Raw genomic sequence first — 15,424 nt, 5'->3', positions numbered from 1 at the left:
ATGCAAGTGTAAATCTTAATTATATATAATTGGACATAAATAGTTAATTAATTTTAATTTTATTCTTAATTTTTAATTAGTGTATAATTTTGTATGATTATCTGTTGAAATAATCATGGTTAAATTAAAACTGTGAGAGAGAGGAGCTAGCCGTGCAACTGTTTACTAAAGTATTAAACGGGACATGTTATTTTACATCTTGAGGAAAAAATATAAATATAATATATAAAAAAATAAAAAAAATAAATAAGAAATTTATTGACTTCACAAAATTAACTTAAAATTTAATTATAAAATGATGTTAGTATCAATTTATATAATATAATTTAGTTATATCACTAATAATGTGGATTTGCAATACATTCGAATATTCAGTGTTTATATTGAGAACATCATTAAAATAGAGAAGACTTATACACGATAAACTTAACATTTAAGATAGACTCTTAATAATAAGATAATAAAATTTAACTCTAACTCAAATTCCTAAAAGAAGTAGTATTACCATATTAAGACAAGACAGTGAAAATGAAATTTAGCTTAATCCTAAACTTATATACCATAATTTGTGTACATATATAATCATTACAAAATTAAATAAAAATAATAATTTATATAAATGTAATCCCATAATTAGTTTAATTTTTCATAAACATTAATGGTACGTTTTCTTATAATTAAAATACTAAAAATGTTTTGTATTATTGAAAAGTTTGGTGGCCCATGCAATACCAGCCTATTCCTATATTATTAATTAGAATGCATGACAATACAAATTAGTTCAATGATTTTTTCTCTTTTCAATTTTGTATTTTCATTTGCTATTCTTACAACTTTTTGTTTAATATTAGTCTCCTTAGCTTAATTTTTATATATATAAAATCCTTATGTTTTTTAATAGATTTTTATATTAATAATCGTTTATTTTTACAGAATATTATGCGGACCTATTTGAAAACTCAAATAAATAATTCACTCAATTTATCTAAAAAAAATTATATGTAACAGAATCTCTACACAAGTAAGGACTAATTTAGTCTTAAAAAAAACTATTATTTTTTTAAAGGTTTAATTACTCATTTTTCCTAAAAAGGAGTAATTACTCATTTAATCCTTATAATGATACAAAATTTATGTATCAGCTCTTATACTTAAGTTTCTGCAGATAACATTTTTAATCATTATTAATCCCTAGTATTTGAACTCGTGGAGACTAAAAATAATTAAAGTGAACTTTAAGCATATGGAGGGAAAATATATAATATGTTCAACAATAGAAATTTGACAAATAATTATTTTTTAAAAATGAGAGGATTACTGAGTCAAATATTGTGTTCACGAAGCTGAATTTACTTATACAAGATAAGGTTTTGATGTTAGATTCATAAAAAGGTGCAAAAAAAAATGAATATTGAAATTGAGATATCTCACCCAACTTTAACCTGCTTGAAAATGGATATTTTTGCCTTAGTTATGAAAACCACGTGTGCTTAAATAATGCCTTTGTACTTTGTGCAGATACAAAAAAAAGTGACTTAAATAATTATTATGATTAAAGAGTGTACACCAACTCAGCCATACCAATAAAAAACCGTAAACACAAAATCTCCACAAAGAAATGCCCATGAAGACAGAGTTTTTAAAACTAGTAGCTATAGACCAGAGAAGAAAAAGACATAAACTATGTTTGGATAAATTTGTCTATAATTAATTATAGAATTAAAGTAAAAAATACATTTTTTTATTAATTAAAAAAAAACTTACACATAAATTCATAAAACATTATGCAAAAGAAAATTTTACAAAATAATTAACTTATTACCTAATTTTTTTTATTTTTTATATACTTTCAATCTTAACAAATTTATGAAAAAACACAAGATCCTAGCAATAATCCCATTTTATTAGATTCTGCATAGTTTTTCCACTCAATTTAATTGTATTTTTTTGTGGGCTAGGTCACTTTTTTTAAGTGTACACAATTAAAATGAAATTAAATAACGACTTTGTCAGTTTTAAAGTCTACAAACCTAATCAATGATTTTATAATAAATATTATTAATTATTTATTAATTTTACTATAAATTTAATTTCATATTTTATTGTATAAATATTATATTATATATATAACTTTATTATCAAGTAAATTTGAAAATATTAGAACTGTTTATTTTGAAGTCTTTCTATTAAAAGGTATTATTTTTTAATAATTTAAAGTAATTACCTAATTCAATATAATCCAACTATCATTAAATTAGATTAAATAATTAAATAAAAAAATAAAGTCAAATTTACTTAATTAAATTTAATTATATGTAATAAAAAAAACTAAAATATACTAACTCCAACCATTATTACATCCTGTGAAAAAAGAGCATGGGAGAATAATTAATTTGAAAGCCATACATCTAGGCTATAGAAAAGCCATTATAACACCTTTAAATAATGAAAGTGGTTTGCTTTTATAAAATTGTTCCATTGATGTTTTGGATGTAGTGAGACAAGAGAACTAGAAATATAATCAATACTTAGCATATTTGTTGTAGGACTGGATTTCTGCACTCCATAATAAGGCTTAAAAGATAAACTATACAATTTAAGTATGTATAGAAGAGAGTCCAAAATTGATAAAAAAAATTAGGATTATGTTTTTATGTTATATTTCAAATATTATAATATAGATAGATAATAAAAAAAAATCAAAATCATTATTTTTAAAAAAAATTCTATGACTTTACTTTTAAATTTCTCTTTAGGGTTTTTAATGACATTTTTTTTCTGAAGTCATAATTGAAATTGGTTTCAATTTAATTGAAAAAATATATATTCATAGTAAAAAAAAAAAATAGTTGTCAAATCCTTTTAGAAGGCGTTCTTGTTTTTTAGATTTTGCTTCTCTCGAACACCTTGAACTCATCTTTCAAGTTAGATATCTTTTAAAACAAGGTATTTGTAAGTAATGAAAGTTAACCTAGAATTTTATTAAATTAGGTATATTTGGATATAAATATTTTGTTTTTATTGTTGAAATATTGTGTAAACAGTATACTTAAATATGAAACTTAATGGTTGAATTATTGAAATATTATTTAGAGAATTAATATTTTGTTAGGCTTATAGAATTGGAATACTGTGTAACATGGAATTAGTGTTTATAGTGATGATGAATGTATATATTTTCGAATTATAATCAATTATGTATAAAAAAATTCTTTTGAATATGATTTCTATGTTTAATTACCATTTTGACAACTTGAAACTAATTGAATCAATACATGTTTAATTTAGAGCATACTATACGGAAATATCTGGAGTTGAAAATTTTGGATTGTACACATCACTATCATTGGACTTTCATCTTCCCAGTGGAAAATGGGTCAACTTCAGGATTGAATATTTTGCATGTCTCATTTGCTTTTCATGCTTTCACAAAATTATCCACCAAGTTACCTGCAGGAAAACATGCACTCTTCCATTAAGGATTAGACGCAGCAATAACAAGTGAACAAAACTTCAAACCCTAAGAAAGATAGTTGTGAAATAGTGTTTCAGATGCTTAAGAAAATGCATTAAACTTTCCTATAATTTCTAATTTGCATGGAACTTGTTTTGTGCAACTTCCACAGCGGCTTTATGTAATTGATTTATTCAGTACACAATTATTCACAGAAAACTTGAAAGAATAATGGAAATCTACAAATATAATTTACAAAAAATGGTTTTTAAATGGTAAACGTAAAGTTAAAAAACAAACATTTCTGAACTGAGATGCCTTTATTGTTGTTTCAGAGCAGCCGCTATCTTTTTATGGAGGAGCTCCACTCCTAGACGTGGGGACAATCGCGGTAAAGCCACCTGGAAGAGAGCACAACATTTACCTCAGAGACACAATCATTCCCTCTCTGTATTGATCTTATTTTGTTATTATTATGTTGTCATGAACATTGCAAGAAATTATAAGTTAGCTTTGGACATGAATAAATTACAACCAATATAGCACCTTGTGACTTGGAAACACCATCTTGTTCAACCCTAACTCAATTTAAACCCACATAAAAATCTAGAAAAAAAAATCCTTTTATGGATGATACAAAATGAATGATACAATAAACGAAAAGCAAGACATCTAAATTATGAAAGTAAATAAAATAAGTCATAGTGCTAAGCTACCCTCACCTGCACTACTCCAATGTTGGAAGGCTCGGTGCCATATTTTGTTACTCCAAGAATAATTATGAAGCACCAACATCTAGACATAACTAACATAGCATATATATAATGCGATCAATAAGATAGAAATCTAAATTGATGATTAAGATTCTTACATATTCACTTTAAAACAAGCTGTTAAGTTCTTCAATGAAGAGTCTCACAAAAAAAAAATCAAAGACTCCATCATTGAAAAACAAATCCAGCTTCCTAGTCTGAAAACACAATTTTAACTTTTGTTCATCAAAGGATGACTTAGCATACTTATAGAACTCCATTGTCATCAAGTGATCCAAATTCATCTTCTTCAATGTCTCGAATTTTAGTTTTCTCTTAATGATATTGTGAGAAATTCTTGAAAGACAAAAATTATTATAAACACATTAAATCCTTTCCGAGCCATCTTGTTTCTTTTGATATGATGAAAGAGTATTTGCTCTAATTTTTTTCAAACATGAAGATGAACGTGAACAATTTTAAAGACAAACTTTAAAAATATAGGTGCATGCATACCATGGCTTAGTTATCAAGCTTTTCCACCTTTTCGACATCTATCTCCCAAAATCAACATTAACAAAGTCTTATATTCTTTAAGAAAAGTTTACAGATTTTACTTTCACATGTCTCCTTACATCCATATTAACAAAGTACCATTTTAACCATTTTGTTCTTTCCGGAATAAGTTCCATATCTTTTTATGTGACTAATTAAATAGATTTTCCTCCCATTGAGATATGAAAATTACTCTTCAAAGAACAAAATGGTTCAAAAAAGTGTTTTGTTCACGTGGAAGAATAAATTATGTTGATGTTGACTCTTTGAGAGATAAAAGTCAAATGGATGCAAAAGTTTGGTGACAACCATAGTTCCTAAACACCACTAATGCAAAAGTTTGTCATTAAACTACTTGAACAATCATGGTCACCTTCATGGTAATTAGAATCACACATACATCTTCATGGTAGTTTATCGAAAGTTGTATCATTTTATGACTTGAATGGTGTGATTCGTGAGTATTCATATAATTTCTCAAAAAAATTCAAATTGTATCATATAATGGACCTATAAATTGAGAACGACAAGAATTGAAAAAAAAAAAAAGTGAAGGAAAGCACATAGAAGAGAAGACAATAGAGAAGAGTATAAGAGAATAAAATCCATAAAAAATATAAAGTTATGAGAGTAAATTGCAGAAGGAGAAGAGAGAAAAGAAGAACAACCTAGAGAGGAAGAACATGAGGAGAAGAATAAGAATAACGGTGGAGAAGAATAACAATTGTACTTTTGGTAAAGTAAGTTTTAACCTGAATGAATTTTAATATCATTTTGTTATAAAGAAATTATTTTAAATTCTTGTAGGTATATAATTTTTAATTTAAAAAAATATGTTCACAGATAGAAAAGGAGTATTGTTGGACTAGGAAGATTAAAATTCAATGGTAAATTCCTTTTGGACCTATATTATAAAATTTATCAAAAAAACATAATAAATTCTTGCATTTCTTTATTTTATATAAAATTATTCAAGTTTCTGTTTATTTTTTATATAAAATTATTTTAGTACTTATTTTATTTTATTATTTAAGATTTTTTTAAAAACACTATATTTTAAAATAAATTCTTAATATTTATGTTTTTTTAATTTTTTTATATAAATTATATAAGTTTATTTTATATGAAATTATTTAAATACTAGTTTTACTTTATTGTATAAGATTGTTCAGTGTATGTTCATATAAAAGTTTTTATTTTTAATAAATATTCTTCTATTATTTGTTATAATATCTTTTTTTTACCAAAGTTTTTTAAGGATGTTTATTTTCAAGAAAAGAATCAGCTTATTGTTGATAGTGGTAATAAGACAGATATAAGGAGAGAAAGAAACAAATGTTACATAAAATCACCATGAAAATGTTCCAACATAATCTTAGTAAAATAAATTGTAAGAGTTGAGAAACATTATCACAATTATTTCATGTCATATTTGTTTCTTCCTTTCCCTATATCTTACCCATTGCCTCAACAAAGTTAAACAAATAACAACTGATTTTTTTTCTAAAATATATTCCTAAACCTTTTTTTAAAAAAGTAATATAAAATTGATTAAGCTTCTGTTTATTTTATATTATGAAATTATTTAAATACTAGTTTTACTTTCTTGTATAAGATTGTTTAGTGTATGTTCATATAAAAGTTTTTATTTTTTATATATAGTTATTCTTCTATTATTTGTTATAATTTTTTTTTTCTACCAAAGCTTTTTAAGGATATTTATTTTCAAGAAAAGAATCAGCTTATTGTTGATAGTGGTAATGAGACAGATGTAAGGAGAGAAAGAAACAAATGTTACATAAAATCACCATGAAAATGTTCCAAAATAATCTTAGTAAAATAAATTGTAAGAGTTGAGAAACATTATCACAATTATTTCATGTCATATTTGTTTCTTCCTTTCCCTATATCTTACCCATTGCCTCAACAAAGTTAAACAAATAACAACTGATTTTTTTTCTAAAATATATTCCTAAACCTTATTTTAAAAAAGTAATATAAAATTGATTAAGTTTCTGTTTATTTTATATTATGAAATTATTTAAATACTAGTTTTACTTTCTTGTATAAGATTGTTTAGTGTATGTTCATATAAAAGTTTTTATTTTTTATATATAGTTATTCTTCTATTATTTGTTATAATATTTTTTTTTCTACCAAAACTTTTTAAGGATATTTATTTTCAAGAAAAGAATCAGCTTATTGTTGATAGTGGTAATGAGACAGATATAAGGAGAGAAAGAAACAAATGTTACATAAAATCACCATGAAAATGTTCCAACATAATCTTAGGAAAGTAAATTGTAAGAGTTGAGAAACATTATCACAATTATTTCATGTCATATTTGTTTCTTCCTTTCCGTATATCTTATCCATTGCCTCAACAAAGTTAAACAAATAACAACTGATTTTTTTTCTAAAATATATTCCTAAACCTTTTTTTAAAAAAAGTAATATAAAATTGATTAAGTTTCTGTTTATTTTATATTATGAAATTATTTAAATACTAGTTTTACTTTATTGTATAAGATTGTTCAGTGTATGTTCATATAAAAGTTTTTATTTTTTATATATAGTTATTCTTCTATTATTTGTTATAATATATTTTTTTCTACCAAAGCTTTTTAAGGATATTTATTTTCAAGAAAAGAATCAGCTTATTGTTGATAGTGGTAATGAGACAGATATAAGGAGAGAAAGAAACAAATGTTACATAAAATCACCATGAAAATGTTCAAACATAATCTTAGTAAAATAAATTGTAAGAGTTGAGAAACATTATCACAATTATTTCATGTCATATTTGTTTCTTCCTTTCCCTATATTTTACCCATTGCCTCAACAAAGTTAAACAAATAACAACTGATATTTTTTCTGAAATATATTCCTAAACCTTTTTTTAAAAAAGTAATATAAAATTGATTAAGCTTCTGTTTATTTTATATTATGAAATTATTTAAATAGTAGTTTTACTTTATTGTATAAGATTGTTTAATGTATGTTCATATAAAAGTTTTTATTTTTTATATATAGTTATTCTTCTATTATTTGTTATAATATTTTTTTTTTCTACCAAAACTTTTTAAGGATATTTATTTTCAAGAAAAGAATCAGCTTATTGTTGATAGTGGTAATGAGACAGATATAAGGAGAGAAAGAAACAAATGTTACATAAAATCACCATGAAAATGTTCCAACATAATCTTAGTAAAATAAATTGTAAGAGTTGAGAAACATTATCACAATTATTTCATGTCATATTTGTTTCTTCCTTTCCCTATATCTTACCCATTGCCTCAACAAAGTTAAACAAATAACAACTGATTTTTTTTCTAAAATATATTCCTAAACCTTTTTTTAAAAAAGTAATATAAAATTGATTAAGCTTCTGTTTATTTTATATTATGAAATTATTTAAATACTAGTTTTACTTTCTTGTATAAGATTGTTTAGTGTATGTTCATATAAAAGTTTTTATTTTTTATATATAGTTATTCTTCTATTATTTGTTATAATTTTTTTTTTCTACCAAAGCTTTTTAAGGATATTTATATCAGCTTATTGTTGATAGTGGTAATGAGACAGATATAAGGAGAGAAAGAAACAAATGTTACATAAAATCACCATGAAAATGTTCCAACATAATCTTAGTAAAGTAAATTGTAAGAGTTGAGAAACATTATCACAATTATTTCATGTCATATTTGTTTCTTCCTTTCCGTATATCTTACCCATTGCCTCAACAAAGTTAAACAAATAACAACTGATTTTTTTTCTAAAATATATTCCTAAACCTTTTTTTAAAAAAAGTAATATAAAATTGATTAAGTTTCTGTTTATTTTATATTATGAAATTATTTAAATACTAGTTTTACTTTTATTGTATAAGATTGTTTAGTGTATGTTCATATAAAAGTTTTTATTTTTATATATAGTTATTCTTCTATTATTTGTTATAATATCTTTTTTTCTACCAAAGCTTTTTAAAGATATTTATTTTCAAGAAAAGAATCAGCTTATTGTTTATAGTGGTAATGAGACAGATATAAGGAGAGAAAGAAACAAATGTTACATAAAATCACCATGAAAATGTTCCAACATAATCTTAGTAAAATAAATTGTAAGAGTTGAGAAACATTATCACAATTATTTCATGTCATATTTGTTTCTTCCTTTCCCTATATCTTACCCATTGCCTCAACAAAGTTAAACAAATAACAACTGATTTTTTTTCTAAAATAAAAAAATAAACATCCATGAAAAACTCACTTTTGTAGAAAATAAAAAAATATTATAACAAATTACAAGAACTATATATAAAAATATAAAAACTTTTGTAATGAACATAAACAATTTTATATAATAAAGTAAAATTAATACTTATATAATTTTTATATAAAAAAAATAAACATAAACTTAAATAATTTTATATAAAAAATAAAAATAACATAAATAAACAAAAAAAGTAATAATATTTAGACAGAAACTTAAATAATTTTTTAAATCTTTATAAAAAGTTAAACAAATACAAGAATTTATAAAAAAATTTAATAAATTATATAATGTAGGTAAGAACCCGGTACACCTTATCAAAAAATAAGCATATTGTTTTTCTTAAAAAAATTAAAAACTGTATACTAACAAGAATTTAAAACTGTTTTTTTCAGATTAAAACTTACTTTACCAAAGGAACACAGATTAAAACTTACTTTACCAAAGGAATCACAAATAACACTGTTATTCCATTCAAGTCATAAAACTATACAACTTTATAACATATATAGATAAAGTTAGATTTTGAAATAAATAGTGATTCACATTGTCCGCGATTCTATCTACCATGTTTTACTTTTAGTTGTGTTCGTGTTGGAACAGAGATTATGATTATGAAAACCAAGGAATAATATCTAGTGGGTGTTCCTACAGAGAAACATGAGTCGCAGCTAAATCACAATTCAGAGAAACTGGACACTTGCCTACCTTGTAACCCTTCACCAATGAAAATCAGATGCAATTCATCCTAAGGTCTTTGGATGTCCCACCCTTTCAATTTTCATTCCCACCTAAAATAAATGTTCTAGTTCCACATAAATAAGAGTAGTATCCCCACTGTGTTTAATTACATAGCAGTATAATAAATTCATGATATGATATTTTGACAATGTGATAATTACATAGCAGTATAATAAATTCAATGTGATAGACATACATCCTCAACAAAATATTAATATTTATAATAAAAAAAATCATTAATAAAATTATAAATAAAATATTAAATATTAAAATAATTTTTAAAATTAAAAAATAAAAATATTAATATTAAGTGGGATGTAGGGAGTAAAAAAACCATTTTCCATATAATAATCAATGTATGCCCTAAGAATGAAGAAGAGTAGTAGGCCTAAATGAACAAACCTCGGTGCCATCGGAAAGCACTTTAGCCAACACAGGTATCTCATATTGATAAGCATTTTCCCAGTTGGGATTACTGGTGATATCCCTTATCTGACAACAAAACCAAACATCAACTCAAAAAAACATCGTACTCATAGTCACCCATAAAACAACCTACGAGAGAGAAAGAAATATACCTGCAAATCAACGTCTTTGAGTGAATCGGGACCGGGGAGTAAAAATGCAGCATGAAGTTTCTCTTTAAGGCCATCGCACAAACAGCAACCGGGTTTAGAGTAGAGAACGAGCTTTTTAGAAGGTTCGGCAGATGAAGATGAAGACGACAGAGATCTGAATTTGAAAGACTTTTGTCCTCTAAACAACAAAAGCGGCGAGGGCCTTGCTACTGCAAACGATCCCAAAACACTTCCCACGGCCATGCTTTTCTTCGGCGCAACACAACACTCCCACTACTTATATTCCCTCCCAGCTTATACCCTACCTATTCCATCGGCTTCGTTGCAAAAGCCCACTAGGCTTTTACTTGTAATTCCAACTTCAAATTCAAGGCTTTTTCTTTTTGGAGCCCATTATTTTTTTATTCATTTCATACTATTTTACATTTTTTAAAGTGATTTCTTGATTATCGGTTTTGGAAATTTTTCAAGACATACTTTTTTAGAATTCATGAAAACATGTTTTCTGTAATAGATAAGATTTTTAAAACAAAATCTCTATAGTAAAATTTCTTAAACCCCATGAAATATATTCTGAAATAGTTTTTAGGAACAAACTTTTCAAAATATATATAATATATTTCGGAATGTATTTTTTTCAGAATAAGTATTCTATGTCAAGCTTTCCAAAATGACCTTTTTTCACTCTTTTTGTTTATATGTAGACAGTTTTTTTATATTTTTATAATAATAAAAAATAAAAATTATTTTAGAATGACTCAAACTATATACAAAATTGCACATAGAGGAACAATATATTTCCAAAAACTTGTCATTAACTTTTATAATACTAGAAAATAAATAGTAAACCTCCGAGAAACATATACCTCTCAAAAAATTAACAAAAACAAATCTCAACTATATTAATTATATTATTTTTACACAGTTTGATTTGTTGAGTTTAATTTCTTAATTTTTTTCACTGTTAACTAGTTAGAAATCATACTAGATCTAATTTTTAAAATATTTACACCATTCCTGTATAACTTATTTTCTCTTATGATAATATTTTCTTAAACCTGTTTATCCAACTAAACAGCATGATTTTATGTTCCCGTGTGTTTAATCTTTAAATTTATTACCTTGTCTACGACCAAGTTAGTACTAATAAAGTCTTAGTTATTACTAGTAAAGTCTTAAATTGATTTTAACCACAACTTTGTCTTTTTTTTTCTTCTTCATTAAACAGCAATTTCAATTATAAATGTGACTGCTATAAGAACCCATCAAACAGCAATTTCAATTCCAAATGTGACTGCTGGTATGTGAACCCATCGTTCCCAGTCAATGCTATAATGTTTTCATGTTAGATCATATTAAAGTTATTAAAAGATTATGCTGAGTTTATTTAACACTATTATGTAAATAAATTGTTTTACTGATTGCGTATATGAAAAAGGTACTCTCAATCTACTATGTAAAGAGTCTATCACTCAAAAGAAGGCAGCACGAAAATTTAATGTGATTTAATTGAATTACTAAGCAACTTTAACCTCACGAAAGAATTTACTATATATATAACTTCACATATTTTTTTCTCCTAACAAACTCATTCTTAGAATACAACTTTAACTTGTTTGTAAAATTCAACTTAAAAATATTATTTTGAATAATAAGCATAAATAACTCTCCTTAGGTATGCTGCTTCGAGTAATAATATAATAAGCAAATACAAATAAATTAACTAATAAATTAACTTGTAACTATATTGCTTATATACTAGTACAAGCAACACTTCAGTAGTGTAAATATTGAATTAAATCACCTTGAATATCTTGAACTTCTTACAATTAATATTTAAAAAAAGAAAAATTAGTACAATTAATACATCATGGGCACAAAGAAATATTTCACCCACAGCTCTCTACACATTTGTTGTTTCATTTCATTCATAACAAATGCTCTACTCAAAACATTTGCTTAGATTGAAGTCTATCCTTTTAGGAGAAATCATTTGCAACAAATACTTTTAACCGTGAATGTTTTTTTCCAATTGACAAAATGTTGAAGGAATTCATATATAGATGCTCAATTACCAAAACCAGTTACCATCATTCGATTAGCTTCAAGAAAGAAAGAACCACACTCTCCATTTTCTGCATAGCCCTTGCAGGGGCAACCCACAAACCCCAATGACACATGAAGGGATTCACAAGAAGAAAAACTATACAATGATGGAGTCATCTCCAAAACTTGAGAAAACAATTTGCTGTGGGTAAGTGTCACAAGAAAGCAAAATCTATATGAGCTTCTTCTTCCGAAAGAAGCGCTTCAGGTACCACAGCTGCAACCCCGAAACACAGATGCAGAGGCCAAGAGATAAGATACTGAACCAAGCCACTCTAGCATTTGTTGTTTCACTAACCTCCCTCATCTCCTCTTCCCTGTATCAATGTCCAAGAGAAGAGAAAAAATAAGTTTTGAAATGTATTAATCAACATAAAGAATGCTTCGCAATGATTTTATAGCGGGTTATGTTAGTCGCACATCACCATCTTTGTTACATACTGCAGCTATTTCGAAGAACCTATCATAAGGCCTCATACAAAAAGATAGCATCCTACTAAATACAACTGAAATCAAGTATGAATAGAAGAGATTTACCTATTCTTCAAATAAATTAGGTTGTCCCGGATGGCTTCCACAGCTCCTTCAAGTTTCCTTAGCTCAAGTTCAACACCCTAAAACCAATGTCCAACAAGAATACGAAAAGAATACGTATGTAATCAAAATTAAACACTTTGGTACAAATAAAAATGCATAGTACATATTACAAAGACAATGATAGAGAATGAATGAAACCTTTAATTCATTAAGGTTAAACTATTCAATTAGTTTCCTTAGTTATTTCTATTTCTAGTCTTTCCTTCAGAAACAAACATGTAAGTTTTATACACACACTTAAAAGTTAAGTTTTGGTCCATAAAGCTAATATCATAAAAAAAAATGACTATAAAAAACTGCTACAAAAGCTTTGTCTGTGAGTGATAAACCAGTACAAAAAATTGTAGGACTCAAATGTACAATTTGCTCCTGTTCAGCTTAAACTTCAAATGGAGTTAAGGGACACATTGAATAGTTTAACCTGCATTTATGTATCACCTCTATCTTTTCTTTTCTTGCAACAGAGTCCCAATCTTTGGCAGCGATTCCAGTTTTCCATTCAAGGCTGATTGTGGTCTCTCCTCCACTTTCTTGATGTTTGGTATCCACCCAAAAGCACGCCACATAGTTCCCACTCTCGGTAGTTGTAAATGCAAACTGACCATGGGTAACATTTTCATTATGGTGAAGATTATTTCCATAAGGGGATGTCACCTGGGAAAAAGAAGAGTCATAATCTAAAATTAGTTGATCATATGAACACTACTACTCTAGCATCTTATTGTACTATGAGTTAATTAAAACCGTAGTTCACAACATTCAATTTCAATAAAGGAAGAAATCTACTATTACTAATCAAGCCCTAAATTTGTCAAGGAACTAAAACTGGGTATGTGAATAGTAACAAATCAGTGACAACAAAATTCAATAAACGGACTCTTGACCAGCATAAGCATGTATATAACCTTGGCAGAAACGGTTTGAGGCTGGTGACCCTTGACATCATCCGCTACAACGTAGTAATCTGCTAAAACGACGACGTGCGCCTGGATTTCCTCGGACATGCACTTAGTTCCCTTACTTGGGATGGTTAACCATATAGCCTCGGTTCGAAGGAGCATAAGAGTGGTGACACATAAGAACAAGAGCAGAGGATTTCGGGTTCCAGAGCTTAGGTTGATGTCCTTCGCCATTGCTCAGTTGTTTACAGATACCCTGCAACTTAGGGACTCAGATCTAAATTTGTCAATTATCCACGACACAGTAATTTAGTAAAGAAACTGAATCTATAGCAGTAATAATAATTTATAAAGTTCATTGTTTAAAGTTTTCTTGCAGAGATTAATGTTATTCCAAGCGGTCAACTGCGCGTAGTATTGGATTACGGGTGACGCGTTTTGAAGCTTACGTGGCAAGCCATGCGCCAATCAGAACCGTGGTGTCAATACTCTGTCAGGGAAGTGTTGCATTAACACAACCCTTAATCCACGCGCTTCGTTCTCCTCTGAACTCACTTGTGGTGAGTACTAATACTATTGGATGGTTATGAATTTATTATTTTGTTTTAATTTCTTTTAAAAATAAACAAAATTTGAGTAAAATTAATGTCATATTTTTAAGGGATAATAAATTAAATGTTGTCTTACTAAAATGTTATTTTATGTTTTTTAGGACTGGGTATTAACACTTTTTAGACAGCAGGTATACAAACACCTTTTCAGATTTAATACAATTATATACAATATCTTTTGCTTTCACCTTACACTTGCTCCCGATTATAATATAAGACATTAAAAGCTTTATTAGCAGAAAATACATATTTGTATTTTGTTATATAAATATACTATGAATATTTGTATAGGATGAACAATTTAAGAACGATGCCATTCAGAATAAAATTTAAGGAGTGTTGACATGTAGTTGCTTTTTTTATCTTTCCATAACCAGCTCGTGATTTTGATTCTCTGTTAAAGTTCACTCTAACTTAATCTCCTAAATATTTAAAATTGTTTAACTCAATTCTTACTAATTGCATACACATATAGTCATCAAATAAATTTAGTTTACTTAAATAAATGGGATGGAAATTTTGAGTGCAGCAATTCCTTGAAATATATAAAAAAAATGATTAATTTGATGAAAATGAATATCTTTACAAAATGAGAATTTAATAGTAAAAAAATAGAGAGAGAAGATATTTCTTCTAATTTTGAACGGAAAAATGTATTTTTGATTAAACAGAAATTGAAATTATTCAAGCAACTTAACTTTTAAAAACTAAGAGTTAAACAATAAATTATTAGTTTGAGAAAGAATAAAACTAACAGGATGTTTTAATGGAAACTTCGCGGCTTCCATAACTATGTAATAAAATAAATAAATAAATATTTGACAGTAATATGAAATAATATTTGTAAATATTTTTATGT

At 26.4% G+C, this 15,424-nt stretch overlaps 2 protein-coding genes across 3 annotated transcripts; both read right to left on the bottom strand.

The window, feature by feature from the left end:
* Positions 1 to 3,176: 3,176 nt before the first annotated feature.
* LOC137820410 (Thioredoxin superfamily protein) lies at positions 3,177 to 10,681 on the bottom strand. Of its 2 annotated transcripts, XR_011082623.1 has the most exons (5): positions 10,353 to 10,641; positions 10,177 to 10,266; positions 4,177 to 4,259; positions 3,755 to 3,855; positions 3,177 to 3,450 (listed from the first exon to the last, which is right to left on the bottom strand). XR_011082623.1 is itself a non-coding variant. In XM_068624492.1 (4 exons), the coding sequence occupies exons 1-3, from the start codon at positions 10,593 to 10,595 to the stop codon at positions 3,775 to 3,777; spliced, it is 414 nt and encodes a 137-aa protein (XP_068480593.1). In that variant the 5' UTR covers positions 10,596 to 10,681; the 3' UTR covers positions 3,177 to 3,450; positions 3,755 to 3,774. The 2 variants fall into 2 exon arrangements, 1 of the variants encoding a protein (XP_068480593.1); XM_068624492.1 differs by lacking the exon at positions 4,177 to 4,259 and having other exon boundaries at positions 10,353 to 10,681.
* Positions 10,682 to 12,358: 1,677 nt separating this feature from the next.
* LOC137820937 (transmembrane emp24 domain-containing protein p24delta5) lies at positions 12,359 to 14,306 on the bottom strand. Its single transcript, XM_068625283.2, has 4 exons — positions 13,961 to 14,306; positions 13,494 to 13,709; positions 12,996 to 13,072; positions 12,359 to 12,775 (listed from the first exon to the last, which is right to left on the bottom strand). Exons 1-4 carry the CDS (start codon positions 14,186 to 14,188, stop codon positions 12,631 to 12,633), a joined length of 666 nt encoding a protein of 221 aa, XP_068481384.1. The 5' UTR covers positions 14,189 to 14,306; the 3' UTR covers positions 12,359 to 12,630.
* Positions 14,307 to 15,424: the final 1,118 nt, after the last annotated feature.

The sequence above is a fragment of the Phaseolus vulgaris genome, chromosome 9, assembly GCF_051622355.1.
Source record: "Phaseolus vulgaris cultivar YP4 chromosome 9, ASM5162235v1, whole genome shotgun sequence".
In the NCBI taxonomy this organism is placed as follows: domain Eukaryota; kingdom Viridiplantae; phylum Streptophyta; class Magnoliopsida; order Fabales; family Fabaceae; genus Phaseolus; species Phaseolus vulgaris.
This window is presented reverse-complemented; position numbering and strand designations above follow the sequence as displayed.

Coding starts and splice junctions, on each gene's coding strand:
- LOC137820937 (XM_068625283.2), bottom strand. CDS start 14,188: ATGGCGAAGGACATCAACCTAAGCTCTGGAACCCGAAATCCTCTGCTC. Junction 13,710..13,960: donor CTCAAACCGTTTCTGCCAAG/GTTATATACATG, acceptor TCTTTTTCCCAG/GTGACATCCCCTTATGGAAA. Junction 12,776..12,995: donor CTAATTTATTTGAAGAATAG/GTAAATCTCTTC, acceptor ACATTGATACAG/GGAAGAGGAGATGAGGGAGG.
- LOC137820410 (XM_068624492.1), bottom strand. CDS start 10,595: ATGGCCGTGGGAAGTGTTTTGGGATCGTTTGCAGTAGCAAGGCCCTCG. Junction 10,267..10,352: donor TCAAAGACGTTGATTTGCAG/GTATATTTCTTT, acceptor TTTTGTTGTCAG/ATAAGGGATATCACCAGTAA. Junction 3,856..10,176: donor TGCTTTCCGATGGCACCGAG/GTTTGTTCATTT, acceptor GCTCTCTTCCAG/GTGGCTTTACCGCGATTGTC.